The 20547-nt window shown below is 48.9% G+C and overlaps 1 protein-coding gene across 3 annotated transcripts in view; it reads right to left on the bottom strand.

Moving 5' to 3' along the window:
* The window catches only part of ASTN2 (astrotactin 2), an 807209-nt gene extending 795764 nt beyond the window's left edge, over window positions 1-11445 (bottom strand). For all 3 annotated transcript variants that reach the window (XM_054584473.1, XM_054584474.1, XM_054584475.1), the window contains exon 1: window positions 11010-11445. In XM_054584473.1, the coding sequence (XP_054440448.1) occupies window positions 11010-11445 (436 nt within the window). The remainder of the gene's footprint in view (window positions 1-11009) is intronic.
* Between the last annotated feature and the right edge of the window lie 9102 nt (window positions 11446-20547).

Below are 20547 nucleotides of genomic sequence, written 5' to 3'. Positions count from 1 at the left end.
CAGATTGAAACGTGCGGCCTCCCGCGGGGACCCCTGAGAATGGGGTCTGTCTATTTGGAGGGAAGGGGCAGAGCCGGAACGGTTGTCCAAAGACCCACCGGCTCCAGAACAGCCGCGCTGCGCCCAGCACCTGGTCCAGTGCCGGGCACCTGGCTCCCATTCGCGCTGCTGTCTCTGGACTCCCCGCAAGCCGACCAGACGTCTCTCCGCGCCTCTCCCTGTCGCCCCGCCCCCTCCCCTCCTCCGCCCACAGCCTCCGCTGAAATCATTCCCCCAAATACAGCTATCACTGTGACTGGAAATCTCTTTACTGCTGATTCTGCTAATGGAAATGTTCCTTCTCTTTTTCGGCTGCTTGCAAAGCCACTCGTGACTTCCCTGGGCGCCTGAGAGCAAGGCTTTGTCAGCCTGCCGCCACCAGAAGGGAGAGAATCCTGGCCCGCCTGCCTCCCCGCGACATCCACCTGCCTTAGACTCAGCCTCTAAAAGCTGCTCTGTCCACACTGTCCTCAGACAACCCCGGAGTCCCCCCCGCCCCCCGCGTCCCCAGCTCCTGGAGAACAGCAGAGATCAATAGTCAATTTCATCCTGTTTTGCCTTGCTGGGGGGAAAAGGGAGGGCAGGAGGCGCCAAAGCAAAGCAGGCTGCAGTAGAAAGGGGAAGGGAAAGGAAATTTGCATACATTATTTATTCATACCTCCATCTCCTTTCAAAAAAAAAGGAGTCCAGGTGGCAAAGAGGCACAGCGCACAAGCTGTGGACCCGACGCTGGGCTAGGCGCTTTGCACACAACTACCTCTGTAAGGCTCGTAGATGGCTTAGTGTAACTAAAAATTGAGTGCTGCGCTGGGCACTGCCTAAATGTAGTTTACGGAGGGCGCTCCAAAAATAATGATCACAGAAACGCCGAGTAGTGATTATTATGCTGTTTTCACTTTACTGATGAGCAAACAGAGACTCAGAGCGGTAGCATACGGAAGTGTCCAGTTAGCAGGTTGTGCACCCGGATTCGAACTCAGGCCTTGTAGTTATCAGAGCCGGCACACGTTCCACCCCAGCACCCCGGCTAGACATAGTTGCCGAATTACCCGCCGCCGCCTTCAAAGTGTACTTCTCTTAACTAGATAAGTAAGAGTGTTGGGCTGGATCTCAAAGGCGTTATTTTACCCAGACCTGATACTACAGGAAAAGTACCTATTATTTATTTGTATTTTTACAGCTTAATAATATACAAGTATTATGTATTATTATAGATAAGGCACATGCATAGATAATGCTATATAAATCCCATTTTCCAGATGGGAACATAAAAACTGTACACTGCTGCTAGGAAGCACTGGGTGGACCAGACTCACCTTGCGGTAGAGGAGTGACAGCAAAGTGCCAGGAAGGGCTGTATCTCGGACAACTGATGGCTTGACAGTTTCTAGAAAGGAAATGTAGAATGTTTGGAAGGACTAGATCCCAAGTCTCCTAGTATGCCACTATGCCTGGCCTACGTGGGGACTCCCTAAGCATTCGGGAAAGAGGGAGGTGGGAAGGGGAGCAGGAAGGGAGGAGAGGTGGGAGAGAGGGAGGTGAGGAAGAAAAGGAAGAAGAGAATCGAGAAGGCACAGGGATAAGGAGGAGCATCTAGAAAAACCGAGACAAGGCGCCTGCTGCACTCTTGGCAAATGAGGGAGGAGATGCTGAGTCAGCTCCCAGAGGCACAAACACAAGGTGTTTGGTCCCTCCGGCCAGCGAGGCTGCCGCACCTGAAGTTCCTATATAAGAAAAGCCTCCAACTTATTGGTAATGAGAAGAAGAGATAAAAAGGAAAACAGGTTGTCAAAGAGATGAAAACTCAAGATTGTTTTTGGTTCTGCGAAATATGGGAGGCAGAGAGAGCACAGGGTTTGGAACCAGGCAGAACTGAGTTTGGACTCAGCTCAGCTGTACAATGGTTCTGGGATCTTTGGGCATGTTTCTTAACTCCTCTGAGGATCAGTGCTCACCTGTAATGTGGGACAAATCTAATCTGTCTTTTCACATTGTGAAAAGGATAAAATAAGATAAGAGATGTACCAGCACAGCATCTGGGGAATAGTAAATATTCAATAAGTAGCTGCAGTTTTCGTAGCCTATCCCAAGCCAGAATGATAAAATCTGGGAATATCAACTCCCCTCATCCCTGGCGGCCTGGCTGCCCTTCCCTGAGATGAGAGGAAAACACATTAGACTAGGAGAGTCGAGTAGATTGGCAGCTGGTGCCTTGCTCCACCAGTGCCTTATGTTTGTGACCTTGATTTCCCCATCTTTGTATAGAAGGGTTTCATTCAGGTAATGTCCTGACTCTACCATTTGTGACACTTGATGATCCCAGAACCACGGTGTGGATCATCTCCAAAATAGTCAATGCCTCTCTGTTTGCCACAGTGCAAAGGTTCCAATCCCTTATCTGGTAATTCTCAAGATAAGGTCTTTCCTCTAATCAAACGGGTCACAGTACTCATCTGATAAACATTCTAGAATAATATGGAGGTAGGAAAAGGTAGAGAAAATGGCTATGGGGTCCCAGAAGACAGACGGCTTTAATGAAAGAGAAGGCATCCCAGCTTAGCCTTAATGATGATGAATGGAATTTCCACACCTCTGATTTTACTCAGTATGGATTCTGGGATAATACTTGGCAATCCCAGAGTTCTAGTCATCTAAGAGGCCAAGCACGCGTGAGTCACCTCTGCCCCAGAGCTGAATGATGTATGTTCTCTGCATATGGATCCATAGGTAAGGCAGACAAAGAAATTCATACGCTCTGCTCTCATTCTACTCCAAGCCAACGTTATCTCCCCTGAACAGACTCCTACAGGCCTTCCTGCCTCCATCTTTGTCCTGCTACAGAGTAGCCTGAGCAATTCTTTTGAAACATAGGTCAGATATTGACACACTTTTAGCTTAAAAATCCTGCATGGCTCTCCATTTCACTCAGAGTAAAAGCCCAAACCTAACAGCAACCTGCACGGCCCTATGCAACTCACCTAGTCCTCTGCTGTCCCATCCTGCCCCGCCTTGCTCACTCTGTGGGGCAGCACAGGCCTCCTTGCTGGCCCGGAGCACTCCAAGCATGCTCCCGAGTCAGGGCTCGGCTGAAGCCGGTGTCTATCTGGAATGCTCTTCTCTGAGATACCTACTTGGCTAACTCCTTCATCACCTTGCAGTCTCAGTTCCAATCCTACATTCTCAATAAGCTCCTCTCACTCTACCCTACTTAAATATTACAATGGATCTCGTGTTCCAAAAATTTACGTTTTATTTTTTGCCCTTTTTCATAGAATCCATCACCTCTCACATTACCTAATTTTCCTATTTATATTATGATTATTGCTATTGTCCTCCCCCACCACATAACACACATATGTGCGCGCACACAAGTGTGCTCGCGCACTCCTGGTTATGAGGTCTCTGACGGCAGGAATCCATGCATTTTGTTCTCTGATGGGTCCTATGCATCCAGAACAGAGCCTAGCACATTGTAGGTGCTCAGGGACCACTGCGATCATAATGGGTGCTAAGGCCCAGAATATTTAACTTCAGTGTGAAGAGGTCCGGAAAGACCTCAAAGATAAATTGCGATTTGTGTTCAGTCTTAAAAGGAAAGGAGGCATTTTCCCAGGGTTGGCGGGGCAGAGTTATAGAACAATAAGGAAGGATTCTCAGAGTAGGACAGTCTGAAGAGAGTCTGACGATGGACCTTGTACCACAGTAAAAGCTTGGACTTCACACTAAGAACTATGAAGAACAAGTGAGGTGCTTTCAGAGAGGATAGACTGATCATATTTGGGCTTTTAATGAAATCACTGTCTGCAAGAACAGACAATGGATTAGAGAGGCTCAGACCAGAGCACAGACCAGTGAGCTGATTCTTGAAATCTTAGTAGAGAGAAGTATAGAGGTCTGACCTGCCAGGGGCTACGACAGCGGGGACGGAGAAAGGTTTCCTCTTCCTGGTTAAAATTTTAACAGTTGATAACATACATCTTTGTCGCGTTCCGACTCACAGGCTGAGCGGCTTGCATGTTCTAGTGTGTCGGTAAGCCACAAATATTTCAGTCCTGAATTGTGTAGTCACCAGCACTGCCCTCCAACCCAAAGGGAAATCCTAATGGGGGTCATTATCCAAAAGAGCTACTGAGGACAGCGAAGAGCCAGTGAAAGGGGAGCGCGGGCGATGGGGAGCAGAGCAAGCCCTGACAAGCACTGCTGCCTGCCTGCCTCCCTCTGGGGCAGAGGGGCTGCATACTCCGCTGGAAGGAAAGAAAAACCAGCTCGCTTGCTTGCTATAGTTAATCTTCTGTTGCCACTAGCTGGTCAGTATGAGAACTTGGGAAAGTATCAGCTCTGTGAAGGAAGCATCCCCGTAACGCTGCTTCCCCTCAAGGTTATAGCTGACTCCTTCTCTCCTTTCCTGGAAAAGAGCAGGCTGCTTCTGCTCACCCCAAAGGCAGCTCGTGAAAGGCAATGAAGCTTTCTCCTCCCCTAAGACAAAACCCACCAGCTCAGATTCTCAGGAGGGATTGGAGCCAATCAGCTGGATATTTGGGCAGGAGAACAAATTCAGCTTCCCTAGGGATATTTTTCTCCTTAGACTTGGGGGGTTTTGTATTTATGTGTTTTGCAGGGGGGCCGAGGAGAGGATGGTGCATTTTATGATGTGCAATCAAGTTGCAGGCACTGGGGTGTGTTGGAACCCAGAGCCACGTGTTAGAAGCCCGGTGTTGTGACGGAAAGGAACATGGGATGGCACTGAAGGCCCCTGGGTTGAAGTTTGAACTGCTGGTCCTTAAGTAGCTTTTTCACCTTGTCTGGGCCCCAGTGTTACCGTATAAAATGAGGAGTGGCTTCAATGAGCTCCAAGAACTTGCGATACTGCGATTCCCTCGGTGTTGATGGTTGTGGTGACAGTTTTCATGACTTTGCCCAAAGAAGTCACTGTCACTGTACATCCTTCTCTCCTTCCAGCACACATGGTCACACTGTGCTCTGTCAGCCAAGCACTAGTTTACAGTAAAGCGAGGGGGTGAGGAGCAGGACGCTTTGCCTGCCAGAGATCTAGTCAAACCTACCACCGGACCTGCTGTAAATGAAAACTGCAGAATGATCGTAGGACCTGAGGGCCCACTTCAGGAAAACCATCTAGCTCTGGGTCACGTCAACATTTGCTGAGCTGTGCTGTCTCAGCTGGTAAACCTGATCCCCAGAACCAGCAATCTGGTTGGGCTTGACCAAACTTGAGCCTCTCTAACACAGCTGAAACAAATCCCCCTCTCTGCCGTCCCCATTACCCTCGCAGTAACAGTTCTTTCGGGAGGCAGCCAGCCAGTACCTCTCTCTCTCTGCCCTGAGTCTTAAATAGGTTTCATCAGATTTAAGCTGGAAAAGGGGTGGGGAGGGAGTGAGGGAAGAGAGTGGAAAGGGGAAAAAGACTTAGATCGGAGACCACTGAACACCCCTCTGTCCACTCCCAGGGCTCTTATTTATGTCCCAGAAGCCTGGACCATCGGCACAGGACAGGACCTTGGCTGTTCAGTGCTACCCAAATACTTTAGTAATAAGAGACCTGGTGCCCAAATAAGGAAATAACATACATTTTTAAAAACCTAGCTTTGTTTTCGAAAACATCAAATTCTCTCTCTTATCCACTGCAGAATCTCTCCCAAACACACAATACAGTGAAAACACGGGCATGGATTTTAATGAATGCTCTGTGGTCAGAAATCTCTTCAGAAAATCCAGCTTACTATTATTCTTTGTATCTGTTCTCCCGCTGTCTTAAGGTCTGGCATCAACCTGCTGAAATCAACCAGAAACCAAAAAGGGGCAGAGAGCCTGAGGATCTCCTGGGCTTAGTCCTTTTCCCAAGTGCCTGCCCAGAGCTGCCTAGTCTCAGCTTGAAGGCTTCCTCCCACGTGGGTCCTGCTCTCACTAAGGGTCAGAATGCTGGGCTGCTGGACAGCTCCCTGCAACACATCCTCCTGTGGGGTTGAGCTCTCTCCCCCTGCTCAGTATCTGCACCTTTTGAATATTCCTTTAAACCAGACAGAAAACAAAAGCACATTCCTCATTCCCTGTTGACACATGAAGGCAGCTGACCCAGCCTTCTGCAGCCTGTTCTTCTTAGGCTGAACTCCCTGCTTCTAACAACCCTTCTGACCTGGTTCCTGGTCCCTCCCTCCTTCCAGAGGCTTTCGTCTTCAGGTATTCCTTTTTTCTGCATGTTAAGGAATCTTTGTAGACCTGACCAAGTTGGCATTTCAAACTGCATCTTTTTCTTCCATGCAGGCCAACCAGCTTCCTGCAAAGAACGTTCTTTTGGGACAGATCTTCAGGACACTGCCCTATCTACTCATTTAGGTGCACTTAAGGACATACAGGGTCTGGCACAAATAACACCCCTTTTTTGTTACAAAATCTTTTATTACAAAATCATAAGTGTGTCATTCGGGAACATAACAAGATCACACTCAAGCAAATCATATGACATCTTAGGTGAAATGTTCAAATTAAAACTATAAATTATTATACCAGTATCGTTACCTTACCAACCACACTCCAGCAGGCGTTACTTCTGCTGGACAGACCCTGCATTACTGAATGGTTTTTCCTTCTTCGCCTGCCCTCCCGCTGAGGCCCTCTCACCTGTTCATTTATATGACATGGCAAATCAGTAAGAAATTTTCACAATGAAGGGTTATACAATTTTCTCTCTTCTTCCCCCTTTTTGCTAAATCAAGATAAACAGACCAGCCTGGCCACTACCAGGCCCAGGAGGAAGGATGTTGTTTCCCTACCTGCAGACATGAAAGCTAAATCCACAACCAAACTCCAGGGCTGCCTGGGGGCAGATAAGGACTGAGTGATGCAGGTTCACCTCAGAAGCCCTGCACTGGCAGTTGCTCCTGCTCAAGTTCTTCCTTTTCAATCAGTCCTTCCCAACACCCCCATGTTACTGAAAGAGCAAAGGAGCCAGTGAAAAGCAAGCGGAGCTAGTCAGAGTGACAGAGTAGGTCAGAGCACTTCAAGTTCATAGAATCTTTATACTCAAGGATTATTTTAGGGCTCATCTACCCACTCACATTACAGCACAAAGAACTGAAGCTCTGGGGGATGAATGACTTGTTCAAGGTCACTGTGGGCCAGAGCTGGGATTCCCGGTCCTAGCCAACAGTTTGCAAGCTCCATTAGAGCATTCAGCTTCTCCAGCGTATCCACCAAGGACTCGCTCAGGATGTTTCCTGCCCAGGAAGTGTCTCCAGCCTTCTCCCAGAGATGTCTTCCCACCCTGGTTTCACTGAATGTGGTGTCGTCTCCATCGTTCTTTGGCAACATTAAATGCAATGTCCTTTTAAATACAATGTCCTCTGACATCCTATCAGTCACAGAACTTTAAGCTGATAGGGTCCCTGGAGGTGATTTAACTCATGTCTCACGTTCAGACTCCGAGTTCAACTCATTCATGTTGCTGAAGTTCCTTTAGAGAACTGTTCTTGTCATGTTGATTGCTATATATCTCTCCTGAATGTAACACTGTGCCCTCTATACATGTATAACCAGCACCTCAATACGTCTTTGGCTCGGGATGCCTAATTACCAAGGATGCAGGTGTATGGTAGACTGAGATTCCAGTTCCAGGTCTGCCGTTTATTCAGTCTGACCTTGAATTAGGTACTTGATCTTTCCACAAATGCTCCCTAACCTGTAAAATGGCAATAACAGCAGTGCCCACTCCATATATTTTATGTGCATTCACAATAACAGGCAAGACTGAAGCTCTGAGACCCACATTGCTATTCCTTGATTGCTTTTAGCAAAATTCACTTTGTCAACACCATTGACTTATAATCAGATTCTAAGGAAGAGCCCAATGCAGAAACTTGGGGAATCTTCCACCTCTGAGGGAAACTTACATCTACATAAAGCAGGCTGGAATGCAATAGAAAGAGTAGAAATATGAAGAGAAAAAGACCTTAGCAAAAGTCATTTAAGTACGGGCATGATCAATAACATAGCCAATAACTCAAATGGCAGCAGCACAATGGAGGGAGGGAGGGCCAGATATGCAGGTGACTTCGGTAAAAGATAATGGTAGGCAGGGTAGAAAAAATTACATTGCGTTTCCCCAGATGGACTTGAGTCAAACAGGAATTCTACCCTTTTTTGTGTTCAATCACCCACACCTTTTAATTCCAGGAACATTTTACCACCACTAACTCTGGGTCCATAAATGAAAACATAGCCAGAGGGCTTTGGCAGTCACCATCACCCCCTAGTGGTGGCTCCACATACCCCACAATTGGCAGGATTTGGTGTTTACTGACTGCACGACCAGAAGTGGTATGTGCCATCTCTAAAGCCCTTGAACTTGAGAGTTAGTAGTGAAAGACTCGCCCAAACCAGCAGACACAAACACTCAGCTTTTACACAAAGAATGTTGAAAAGGTCTGGGGATGGGATGGGGCTGCCTCAGGACCCTGGGAAAGATGCGGCCATAAATGACTTGTAGCAGCCCCCCACAAGCAGCAGCCCTTGTTTCTAGCCAGCCCGGTCCTCCCGAAACTCACTGTGCACTCCATGTTTACATGCAAACAGTAGAAGACCAACACAAATAAAAAGCCCACGTCTCCCTACACAGCTCCTGCTATGCTTGGCCATCTGGTAACTACCTCGCTAGCCAAATCCCGGGGAGAGGGGGTACTGTGAGCTGCCAGCCCAGGGCACTGGGGGGAGGAGGGGATGGGAGCCCAATTCCCCACATGCATCTGAAAGGGCTCAGAGCCCACAAGGAGGACAGCACCCCGCCACGGCAGGCAGCCCCCAGCCTCCAGGCTCAGCCACAAGCCTCCGAGAAGGCAGAGGTTCCACATGGAGGTTCTGGAGTAAACTCACAGGTCCTGGGGGAATCTGGGGGAATCTAGACATCCAGCTCCTCACTCAGCTCCTCACTCAGCTTGTCCGACTGCCCCAGTCACTCGCTCCCTCTTGAAATCCAAACTGTAAAAAGGCAGACATTGCCAGCTCCAGGAATTCGGGGGCAACGCCTATTAATGGACTGGACTGGATCCTTTCCATTCGTGGGGAACTGGAATGCTCTGGGGTCCTCACTTTCAAATAACACCATGTCCAAGAATGTCCCTTCCCCCCTCATTTGACCAATCATTTAAGGAGACTTGCCCTCCTGACCTCTCTGGGCACCCCTTGCAGGGAGATCGCGAGGGTGATAAAAGAAGGTAGACACTGGAAGTGGGGTGAAATGGACACCCTCTGCGACCCCTTGGGGGGAGCTCTGGGAGTTCTCCCTGAGCCCAACGCTAGCTCTTCGCCCTGAGGAACCGCTTCCCCACCATCATACCCTTCCTTGGGAATGGGCAGCCCCACAGGTGCACGTGTGTGTATGCCTTAGTGTACGCGTGTTCGTATGTTTGTGTGTCTCCTGCACGCCAGACGCGCCGCCAAGGAAGTCCCCTGGGAACCGGCAAGGCGCTCTGCCGCCTTGCCTCGCAGAAAGCTCAGCATGCTCGGGTTACTGCCAGCTGGGAAGAGCCCAAGGGCCTGAAACCCCAGGCTCCAGCTCGGAGCACGAGAGTGCCTGGCACTCGCTCAAATCTCCGGAGGCGTCCAGCATGAAAGGCAAAGGGCAGGGTGGGTCACAAAAAATACATTAAAAAATGTTATGGCTCCCAGGAGAGAGGAGTCTTGTCCATTGATTACTCTTTGGGGCTTCTCGGGCAAGCAAGGAGTTAACCTCAGAGGTTCAATCGAGATTCGGAAGGCACTGACCGAGAAGGCCCATCACCCCCGCGATGCTCGAGCTAAGCCGGATGCAAGAAAGCAAGGATGCGGGTAAGGAGAGTTCGGGAGCCTCCAGGCGAGCCCCTACGCCATCCAGGAGCTGTTGTTGACCAGACTCCGACAACCAATCGCGCCCGGCGCCCCCATGAGCGGAAGGGAGACCGAGCGATCAGCGAGCGCGGGAGAGCTAAGGGGAAACAGCATTTTTGTAAACGCTCTTCGAGATAATTAAGCTATCAATTACCCGGGTGGGAAATCACCCGCGCTTCCCACAGCTCCTCCGAAGGGCCGACTCCTCTGGGATTCGCGCTGGGAACCAGCAGGCAGCAAGCTGCCGGCGAACTTTCTGATTAACTTTTCCGTGTGAGCCCCCACCCCCCTGCCCCACCCCCACCGTATCCTCTCCCCTGCCATTTTCTGGCCTTTCAGTTATTAATATTAGCCCAGCGAGGGAGACGCTAGGACAAACCTGCTGCCGGCTGGGAGGGGGGTAGAAAGGCGAATGTGACAGCAAGGGTTGGGGGCTAATCCGACAATCTGAAAGTGGAGACCTTGGGCTCAGAATTCCAGTCCTTAGACGCCACTCAATCCCCCCCTGCCGCACTTCACAGATGCCCAAAACTGAGGCCCAGACGGGAAGCGACTCGGCCAAGGTCACCTAACCCATTCGGGAACTCAGTCTATGAGGGCGGGTGATTCTACGTGGAGCTTCTCCCCTCCGATTCTCAGGAAAATCTATCCGGAAGAGCAGAGCCAACAACTCCGACGCAGGGGCGAAGGGGCGGTAACCGCGGGCGCCAGGGGCAGTACCCCCTGGACCCGCACCTGGCTTCGGAGCCGGAGACTTTCCCGGCCCCTAGCTCCAGCGTACTCAGCAACGTGGGGTTTTGGGCGTCGGGTACGGACCGCAGCAGAGCTCAACGTCTAGACTTAAGAGACAGAGGCACAGGTCTCCGCTGCAAAAGGGTTGGCACGCCCCCGGGCTCCCGCCACGCACTCTCCAGGACCTCCTGCCCCACACTCCTTTCCAACCACCTGTACGCCCTCCGGGCCCCTCAGCTGCCCTCTCCCAAGCCCGCTTCGGGCAGCCCGGGGCGGGGATCCCCAAGGCGCCCCCACCCGTCTGGCTTCACTTAGAGCTCACGGTTCCTTGGGATCCCGCGTGTGTCGGCGCCCAGCCTTACCCAGAGTGAAGAAGGGCAGCTCGGTGTTGTCCAGGTCGTCCTGCACCGCGATGCGCCCCGGCAGCTCGTTACGCACAAAGAGCAGGAGGCGCGACTCCGCCGTGGCGCCCGCGGAGCTGGCGGAGCCCGGGGACGCGGCGGCAGCGGCTCCGGCTCCGGCTCCGACCCCGGTCCCGGTCCCGGCCCCGGAGCGGGCGCCGCTCCAGCCGAGGTCGCTCTCGCGCAGGGCGGGCAGCGTGGACACGGTGACCGTCTTGAGCCGGCAGGGGCTGTCTGGCCCCCGCGAGGCGGCGGCGGGGGCGCCGGCCAGCAGCGGCGGCGGCGGCAGCAGGAGCAGGAGCACCAGCAGCGGCGGCGCCGGGTGGAAGCCGAGCCTCGGCCGCCCACAGAGCCCCGAGCTGGGGCCGGGGCTGCGCCGGGCGCCGGCGGCGGCCATGGCGGGCGGGGCTGCGGTGCTGCGAGCAGCGGCCGCGGCGGCGAAGGAGGAGGAACCAGCGGCAGCGGCGGCAGCGAGCGCCGGAGCGAACCAGGACGCCAGAGCAAAGGAGCCGTGGGAGCCGCGCGCCAGCAGCCCCCAGCTCCCGGCTCCGCCTCCCGCTCGGCCCGGCCCGCCCCCCCGCACCGCCTCCCCGGGCCCGCCGCCCGGCCCTGCTCTGGCTCTCTCGGCAGACCCCGAGCGTTTCGGAGGCTCCGCCCGGCCTCGTGCAAATCCCAGTCGCCCCCTCTGCTTACCCAGGATCCCCCAATGCCACTCTCACAACATTCTTGAGCCACACCACTCCTCTCCAAATTCCTAAGACTTAGGGACCCGCTCACGCCTCCCCCACAATGCCCCTGGCTCAAACCAGCTCACCCACTTTTACCCCACCCCTGGCTCAACCCAGAGGCTACACCTGGGGGCGCACCTTAGTCCAGCTTTCTTCCAGGCCCCGCCTCCTTGAGGGGAGAGGGCGCCTCTGGATGGCGGAGACTTAACTTTGTCTCCCCTCAAGCCCAACAACAAGTCCTGTGCCCTTTTAGAGTTCCCGAAATAATTCCCGTGGCTTCAGAGCCCCCTCCTCACCCACTTGCCAATGACTCTTGCAATCACTCTCTCACCCCCAGGGCTCCCCTTCACCCAGGCATCCACCCAGTTGCACTAACTTCTGATGGACAGAGGGATGTCGAACTCCACCCTCTAGGCCCTACCCTCCCAAATTGCCTCGTCCAGGAGACTGGCCCCCTAGCTGCAGCCGTGCAATGCAGCCCACTCAGGCGCTTTTATTTTGGAACCCTTCTCCTAGCTTGGAGCTGCTCTACTTGGCTGCTTCTGCTCCTTGTGTGAAATTCCTGAAAAGGGAGACAGAGAGAGAGAGCGAGACAGCGAAAGAGAGCGCTGAGCTACTCTTCTTAGAGCTCCCACGGGCTTTCCACGGGCTTCTCCATCCTCTGCCCCATTCCCAGAGGAGGAATCTGTTCACCCATTTTTCACTCCCAGCCCTTCTTCCCCTAGAGTCAAGCTGAACTGTAAACCTAGGTCCTCAGACATGGCAGGCTTTGGCCTTCAGCTGATTCTGCCTCTGACCCACACACCTTGGACCCTCCAGGGAGCCATCTCCTCTGCAGGGACCCACTGCCTGAGCAGCCCTCCTTCTCCACTCCCCCCCCCCTTTTCTTCATCTTTCCTCTCTCTGCTCTCTCTTTCATCTCTCCACTCATCTCCTTCCTCGTCTTGACTTTAATCTTATAAATGCTTTCCCCCTATAATTTATGAGCCATTTCCCATCTCTCTGCATCGCTTGCCCATCTGAACCTTTTGTGTGGTCTCTGCATTAACGCCTCTCTTCTCTTCCCTCCTCTGCCCCTTTTCTTCTTTCTGTCTTTAACTCTTACATGAACTGCAATTTTTTCCTCTCTCCTGTCAAATTTTAGATATTTTTCATGACTTTGGATAAAGGCAGGACACTGAAAAGGAGGAAACATCTGTTTTGTGTCCTTGGACTTGATGTTTATGAAGCGTTCTCTGCACGTTAGAGTGCACATACGCTAGGTCTTATACAGAATCATCATCCACTGAGATGGATAGTATGATCCCCATTTTCCAGATGAGAAAACTGAGATCAGGAGGTCAGGGAGGTGAAGGGACTTCCCAAGGTCACCCAGCTAATGAGCAGAAGTGCTGCACCTTGAACTTCAGGCTCAAAAATCTTGACGGTTTCCACTAAGTCACACTGTCCTCGGTGACCTTGGAAATGCCCACCCACCAACGCTGTGAAAGAAACGTCTGCAGGGGCACATCTGGGTCTGTTCCAGCTCTGAGGTTCACAAGGTGTGGTTCTCCTGTATCAGTTTACTAATCTGTGAACCTGAGGCGGCAAGCGAGGACCTGGCCTTTCCAATCCTCTGATTCTACATCATCTCCTGCCTCTCTGATGCCTGCTTCAGTTCATTTACTCCTCCAAAATATGTCACCCTGCCTCCCTCAGTCTCTCCTTTGTACCCTTACAATCCGCCACTATCCTCTGCAATGGGGCTTTCTGATTCTCTATGCCCCTTTCTTCAAATATGCTGACATAGTCCATTTATAGAAGTGCACGCCAGGAAAAAAGGGCTCCCTTATGTAAGGCAGAGTCTGTGCAAGTCCTTCATGGACCTCTGGTACAAAGGCCTGTCAAATGTGACCAACACTTTCATTCATTCATTCACAACCAAATATCCAGGGCTCCTACCAGGCACTGTATGGGGATGCAAAGATAGATAAACACAGCTTCTGCCCTTGGAGAGCTTACAGTGATGGGGTCGGGGGTGCTGTGAGAATGAGACAGGCACAGAAATATCTAAGATCCAGGCAGGCAGGCAGGCATGTGTTTCTTCTATGAGGGGCTTTGAAACGTATGCTTGGAGAAATCAAAGAAAGCTTCCTAGAGGAAGTGGTGTTGGAGTTGAGCCATGAAGAATAAGTAGCACAGGAGAGGACATTCCAGGCTAAAGCTTGCATTTGGATTCTCTGCAACTGCTCAGCATCTGAGTGAATCCTTTTCCTGCATCAGAGGGTGCTTCACTCTCTGAGGCATGCATTACCTCCCATGAAGAAGCTTAAATTTCCAGATATTTTCTCAGCCTCCATTGCAGCTAGGACTTGGGCACACAACTCAGAATTTACCAATCAGATTCACCCACCCCCAGATGCCGGGGAAGAAGCTGGAATCAGGCAGAAGCCATTTGGGGACCAAAGTGGCACTGCTGGGGCAGTTACGTCCAGGTTTCATGGTTAGTGAACATGGGCCTAACAGCACTGTCAGACCCCCGTGTCACTGGTGTCAAGAGTATGAATTGCCCTATTTATGCCTGGCTGCAGCGGCAATGATGCATCTCCTTAGCCAGCTCTGTGCTGTGGTTTGGAGTGGTGTTCTTGACTCCATGGACTCTAAGTCCAGATTCCACGCCCTCCTCAAGATTATAAGTGATCTGATACACTTTACTGAATTCTGTTTCTGCTTAAATTATCCAGAATTGGTTAATTTGCTTGCAACTAAGGCACCTGCCTGAGAACGCAGAATGTGGAACAAAAGGAGGGCAGAGAGGGCAAAGCACAGGAAGGGAAGCGGAGGAAGTTCATGATGGGGTGAGGGAGCGTTTAAAGACAGGACAGAAAAGGCAGACAAGGGATTTGCTGCTCGTTTTGAGGAGGACCAACCTTAGTGTGGAATCGTGAATGACCACAGGAAAAGAACTCATGCTCCTGAATGCATATTTTGCTACTTCAAAACTGTTTACAAAGTGTCAATGAATGATGATAATGCCTGCCTTCTGGTGGCAGTGAGGCTTCAGACATAATTAGGCAAAGAACTTAATATAGTAGGTGCTCCATAATTTATAACTGCTGCTGAGATGCACAGTCCCAGCAACATTTGGAGGAAGAAGGCTTGTTATTCCCCATTTGATCGATGTAGACTTTGAGGTTTGGGGAAGCTAAGAAAGTTGACTTTAAAAAAAAAATGCTAGTTGATTTTGAGAGAAGGGAAGGACATCAATTTGTTGTTTGATTTATTTATGCATAACTGGCTGCTTCTTTTATGTGCCCTGACCGGGGATTGAACCTGAAACCTTGGTATATCAGGATGATGCTCTAACCAACTGAGCTATGCATCCAGAGCCAGAAAGCTGACTTTGATCATGTAGTCATCAAGTTGTGGACCACAGTCTGTCTGATTCCTGAATCCTGGCTCTGTCTACCACAGAGTGCCACCTCCCTGCACCCACCCTTCCCCACCTGTTCCTGATACACTGAGACTCCCCTGTGCATGCCTTCATGTCCTGTCCTGTGACCAGTGACACCACTCTTCTCCCCTCAGCTTCTCTCTTTCCCTTCTCTTCTCCTTTTCACTCAGTCACATTCCAGTATTGATTTAATTAGTTACATTCCATTATTGATGTAATTTATTCCCTCCTAGGGTCCCCTTAACCCCCCTCATCTCTGACTCCACTGATCCGAAATTCCTTTTCATTCTTCCTAACTCCTTCCCAGTCCTCCCAGCAAATGCTTCCTCTTGCTTATTTCTAGGGAGTTTTGCAACATTTTCTCTCCTTCCCTCCCCCTTCCTTCATATCATTCTTTTAGTTCTTCTCTTCCTACCATCTGACTGAGACAGCCTTGTGTAGTTGGAAAAGCAGGGATTAGGGAGGTCAAGAGGCTTGGATTCAGATATCACCTTTGCTGTTTACCTAAAGGTTCAAATCACTTAGTAGTGTCCCTACTAGACCTCTCACTTTCTCGTTTGTGAAATGGGGAAAGTAGCTCCTGCTTTTCAGGCTCATTATAGGAATTAAATGGGATCATGTATATGAAAACACATAGCCCATATTAGGTCCTCATGAATGTTTGAAGTAAATCCAAACATTTTATGGTGTCTCGCGTTCTATTTTCCAACCCAGCTCCATGTCACAAGATCCTCACCAGATCCAGCCATTGGTACCTCTTTTCTGTTCCTGAATGTTTTAAGCTCTTGTTGCCCCGGTGTTTTCACACAGGCTCTTCCTTCTGCCTGGACAAAAACACCCTCCAGACTTCACTTTGCTACCTGTTACTTACCTACAAGTCTTAGCTAATGAAGCACTTGCCCAAAGATGACTAACCATCCCATCTAAACTCCCCCTCTCTATCGTCCCTGCTATGTCCTTTCATATCTTCTTATATTTTTTAAATCGCACACACTCCATATTTTAATACATGTTCATTTGTACTGTATTTTCTTGATGGGCTCCCCTCACTAGGCTGGGGACTCCAAAGATCAAAGAACACCTGTGTCTTAGTTCCCACCCTGTTCATACAAACGAGCACTGTGACTAACATAAGGTACAGACAGAAAACAAGTATTTTGTCCACCAACGATCGTGTATTTGTTGACTTTTTATTCTAAGGAAGGTAAAGGCACTAGACACTAGTCATAAGTTTGCAGTGAAGAAAACTGGCGATCCTTTGGTTTTCCACAATGAGTCTGTTACCTTCCCTCTGTCCATTTGTCCCCCTTCCTTCTTCCAGCCTCTTCTTCTTTCCACCTTCCCTTCTTTCTCCCCTTCTCAGCTTTCTGCATGCCAAGCAATTTTGTTTAACAATCTTTTTTTCTTTAAGCCTCCAGATGATCTCTAGAACCCAAGTTCCAACTCAGGAGGAGAGCTTGATACCTCCTGTCTCACCCCTACTCTATCTAAGCTCACTCTTCCATTAGGCCTCTTCATACCCACAAATCCCCACTGTTTGTTCTCTCTCACGTCACTCATTGTCCTCAATGTAACTCATGTTGTCCTTTTAATTCTGCCTGGCTCCCTGCAGTGTGGTGACTCCATACGTCACCCTGCATACTGTTACCTTTCCTTCCTTTCAGCCACCTTCCCCCGGTGCTCCTTTGTCTTAGGTCTGCCAGCCCCTCAGCATCTTGACCCAAGTAGATCCCTGCTCCATCAGTTTGGTAGAGGATCAATGACAATGTTAGACTCAGTCTTGGAGCTTTTCATTTTACTGTTGATGTATCCAAAATAGATCACTATACACATATCTATTACTATTATCTGTTTCTTTGACTCAGAAACATCTCTTGGATGTAAGTTGGAATTATTTTCCCTACCACAGACTAGTTGACTAATTTTTAGAGATTCACAACCCCTCTGAGCCTAATCTGTTTTCCTCTAGGTAGTGTAACAGGAAGGGGGTATGAGCCAGCAGATAGAAAGGGCAACACCCAGTGTTCTCTGGCACATAGTCAGTCCTCAGTAACAGTAGCTCGATTCCACCTCCAAATGTTTATTTGGTCTTTCTGTGACCTCTCTGTCTCTTTGCCTTCATCTCTCCATTTCTCATTTCCCTCTTCAGAACATTGCCACTATATCTCATTTACAGCAAACTTTTACCATTGTCTAACTTCTCTTTCATGAAAAATGAAAGAATATTTTAATCACCGTTGTCTTCCCTCGTTTGAACTTGCATCTGTTTGACTGATTTCTGCTTCAACCCAGCACTTCCCTGACTCTTTCCCTTAACAATTCTCAAATTTATTATCTTTCATCTCCAGCTCGTACCTCTCACTACCTCCCGCTTTCCCTGTTCACAGTCCTCTAAATCAACCCCTTCTTGTTCGGTGATTTACTGCAGTCATTCCTATCTTTCTTATGCCATCGAGTCAAAATCCTCCCAATACTCCTTGAAAGTCTCTTTTTCCTTATTCATCCTTTTGCATTTTCTTTTCCAAGCCCACTTATCTTTAATTTATCCCCATCATTCATTTTTGTGTGCCCAAATCTCTGCGCCTCTTTGCCTAGTTAATCATTTGACCTGTTCTTGTTTCCTTCCTCCTTTGTTATACTCATTTTCTCTCACCATTAACAATATTACTGGGGGGTGTTCCTTTGGATCTATTTTCTTCCAAATCCTACCACTGCTGTATTTTTAGAATCCCCTTCCTGTCTGGAATCTTTTCTCTCTGGGACCCTGCTTTATTTTAAAAAAGTAAAAGCCTTGCAGTATCTGCTCTATATTTTATTCAAGCTGAACTGCTAACCTGGTGCATTGGAATGTATATTACTAATAAAAAGTGTAAGCTTTATTCTCTGCTACAGAGTGCTATGTCATTTTTCTTTCTGCATCACATTATTTGTATTATTATATTTTGAAATGGTGAAGGCAATGTCAGCATAGAGTGACTATTTTTACAACATTTTCTGGGTGCCTACTATGAGTTAGGCCCAGAACACAGTTTCTTATTTAATTTTTACAACCACCTTAATCCCTGCGTTACCTGGGAAGAATTGTGAACACACAGAAAATGCAATATGCTGGGCAGCTTACCTCTAATAAAATCCTTCTAACTTCTTTAGGCAAAAATTTAAAACGGGCTCTCACACACAGAGGGCAAGGAGGGAGCACAGAAAGAGGGGGACTGCTCCAGATTGGCAGGGGGCAGGCTTAACAAGCCGGGGAACTTACTTGTGAGGCTTATCTTGGGCAACCTTTAGACAAGTAGATCTCAGCACCTGCCTGCCGAAATCTTAACAGTGTATATAGAGGCCTTCACAGAGTTCAATCATGTATACCGTCCAGAGAGTCTCAACAACACATTATTCTCTCAAGGTCGCGTCCTTGAAATGGTTCAGGCTATGGGAACAGTGGGTGGAGTGTACATTTCAAGGACAGGTGAAAGGTGAAGGAGCCTTGGGTTGCCCATTGTTCAAGTCCAGCTCATGGGTCCACCAGCAGTTCCATCTTCACCATGACCTCTAAGAAGACCATATAGCATAAGGGTTAAGAGTCCCATACTTTTGTAGCAGGGATGACAAAATCACTTTGCAGGGTTGTTATTTAAGAGGACACTAATTACAATTTTCACAGGAGCAGAAATCCTGTCAGTCCTGTTCCCTGCTACCTGGCATGTATTAGGCCATCAACAATTATTGAATGAATGAGTGAATGAATGAATGGATAAATGAATGTTAAAAGTACAATCTCTTGCATATTTGAATTTCAGCTCTGCCACTTCAACCTGTGTGTCCTTGAACGTAGGGGAGGGCAGATATCTTCTCACAGTCTGTAGCTTTAAGTGTGTTGATGCATGCTATTGTATGCGTGTTGTTTTTAATTTTCAATGAACGCTGTTTAGCAACCTTAAGAGCCAGGGCTCAAATCCCAGCTTTTCCAACTGCTGACTTTATTTATTTGATGGCTTCAGCAAGTTATTTATCTCTTCGAGCATTAAACTGAGGGACAGGCGCTAGCGTGCTTGACGAACCGTGGTGAAACCCTGAGACTGCTTGCTCGTCAAGCCTCCGGCACTTTTCATTACAGCAGGGGTCTCACTGCCCTGACTCCCAGCTCCGTAGCCTTTTTCCACTGTTTCCCTCACTATCTGAAAGTGCTTTGTGCAGACATAACTCCCAGGGCCAGGCTCAGATGGATCCCAGAGACACAGAGGACGTCCCCCACTCCTGACCCACTTACCAAGCTATATTTGTTGACTATTGTATGATAATCTGCACACTCAGCAAGGCTGGGGATCAGCAGTCTCCCCATGTCTCCTGAAGGTCTAGCACCACTCCTTCTCATTCTAGAGAGGCTTCCAGCAAAATCTATTGGGAGTCCCTTTTCCTAGGTCTGGGCACCATATATAATATATATATAGTTTTTTTTTGTTATGGTGGTAGTGTGTGTGTGTTTTTTTTAAACTGAGGCTCTAGTCTACAGAGGCAAAAAGATAAAAAATATTTAAACTCAGAAGAGCTCTTCCTTCTTCCTCCATCCCTTCTTCCCCTCTTCTCTTCCTTTCTTCCTCTCCTCTCTCCTGCATGGAATCCAATGGAATACTAAGCTCCAGGAACAGAGATACAACAATGAACAAGACTAAAATTGTCCTGCACTCATGGAGCTGACAGCCTAGTCAAGAGATAGACAAAAACAAATATTCAAAAATGAACATACAGAAGGAGGAAATGGTAAGCAGATACTCAGTGGGGACAATATTATAGTTATACAAGATGATTAAGTTCTAGAGAGCTGCTGTCCAACACTGTGCCCATAATTAGCAAAACCGTAAGAGGGTTACAATTAGCAAAATTGTAAGAGGGTAGATGTCGTGTTAACTGTCTATACCACGATCAAAAGAGAATAAAATCAAATGATCTGTGATGGAAAGGAATATTGTTCTATGAAGTAAAATACCGAGAGATGTATGAATTTACATTTGAGGACCAGGTGATGCATCTCTGAAAATGTAGCAATTAATTAGCAACAAGGAAAGATGAAGAGGAGTTGTTATGGTGGGGGATAGAGGTCAAGGGCAATTCCAGGCAGAGGGAGCAGCCAGAACAAAGAATCTGAGAGTGAACTTGTCAAATTCCAGGAGTCAAACATTTGAGGTCCATATGGCTAGATAGTTGAGAGGGAAGACTAAGAAAGGATCGAATGAGCCTCAGAAAGTTAGTATAGCTTAAATTATTCAGGTCCATGTAAGCCATGGAAAGAAGTTTGAATTTAATTCTAATTTAAATGGAAAGCCAAGGGCAATTTTACATA

The sequence above is a fragment of the Pteronotus mesoamericanus genome, unplaced genomic scaffold (genome assembly GCF_021234165.1).
Source record: "Pteronotus mesoamericanus isolate MK-2021 breed Mesoamerican mustached bat unplaced genomic scaffold, CSHL_Meso_final contig_78, whole genome shotgun sequence".
Taxonomy (NCBI): domain Eukaryota; kingdom Metazoa; phylum Chordata; class Mammalia; order Chiroptera; family Mormoopidae; genus Pteronotus; species Pteronotus mesoamericanus.
The sequence above is the reverse complement of the archived record's forward strand: the minus strand, read 5'-3'. Positions and strand labels throughout refer to the sequence as shown.